At 54.1% G+C, this 801-nt stretch overlaps 1 protein-coding gene across 1 annotated transcript; it reads right to left on the reverse strand.

Moving 5' to 3' along the window:
* Positions 1 to 379: 379 nt before the first annotated feature.
* GLOTRDRAFT_51668 (ubiquitin related modifier 1) lies at positions 380 to 797 on the reverse strand (the record flags this gene model as incomplete). Its single annotated transcript, XM_007873618.1, has 2 exons — positions 380 to 497; positions 556 to 797. Coding segments are annotated over 2 exons (360 nt in total), but the record flags the coding sequence as incomplete, so codon positions are not given.
* Between the last annotated feature and the right edge of the window lie 4 nt (positions 798 to 801).

The raw sequence follows: 801 nt of genomic DNA on the forward strand, positions 1-801 counted from the left end.
GATATGTAACGGGATGGGGAGAACGAAAAGGAAGAACGGGGATGGAGAAGATGTATACTGTCATGGTGGAGAGAAAAGGAGTGGGTAAGACCGGGTTGAGGCTGATTTTCGATGCCGATCGGAGGGGTCTGCATGACACGAACTGTGCTGGTTGATGGTAGCGGGGACAGGATCCTGCACGGCGCCTTCGATACCTAGCATGTTGTATTCTACGTCTGCTGGTGTCGACCTATCAATACATACTGTATGACAAGAGCATTTTAACATCTTCCCTAGTTCTGCGCCGGGTTCAGCGGATGATACTGGAGACCCGGGGACAGTTAAGACCAGGCGACGCACCTTACATCGATTCATGATAAATAACCCGACTATGTGAAATTCACCCCCCATGCAATGTTGATATAAACACGACCTCGTCCCCATTCTTGATCACATACTCGCCCTCGCCCTCCAGCTCCCAGTCCGTATCATTAATCAGCACGAGGATCCCGGGCCGTCTACACCCTATATACACAACCAACTTCGCATTTTCTCATAAGCGGAGAGAGAACTCACACTGTATCGCCCTCCATGAAGAGCTCCGCGCGCTCTTTGAGCAGGTGGTGGCGCAGCCAGTGGACGAGGTACGCGACGTCGACGGGCTTCGTCTCGCCTTCGTACTCGTTGTTCTGGGGTGAGGGAGGGGAAGAAGGGGGTGAGGAGGTGGAATTGTCGAGCGGGACGCGGGCGGGGAGCGTGAGCTTGTGCGACCTTTGGTTATCGAAGAGGAGCTCGAGGCCGCCGCCGAACTCGACTTTTTAG

The sequence above is a fragment of the Gloeophyllum trabeum genome, assembly GCF_000344685.1.
Source record: "Gloeophyllum trabeum ATCC 11539 unplaced genomic scaffold GLOTRscaffold_00393, whole genome shotgun sequence".
Lineage (NCBI taxonomy): Eukaryota > Fungi > Basidiomycota > Agaricomycetes > Gloeophyllales > Gloeophyllaceae > Gloeophyllum > Gloeophyllum trabeum.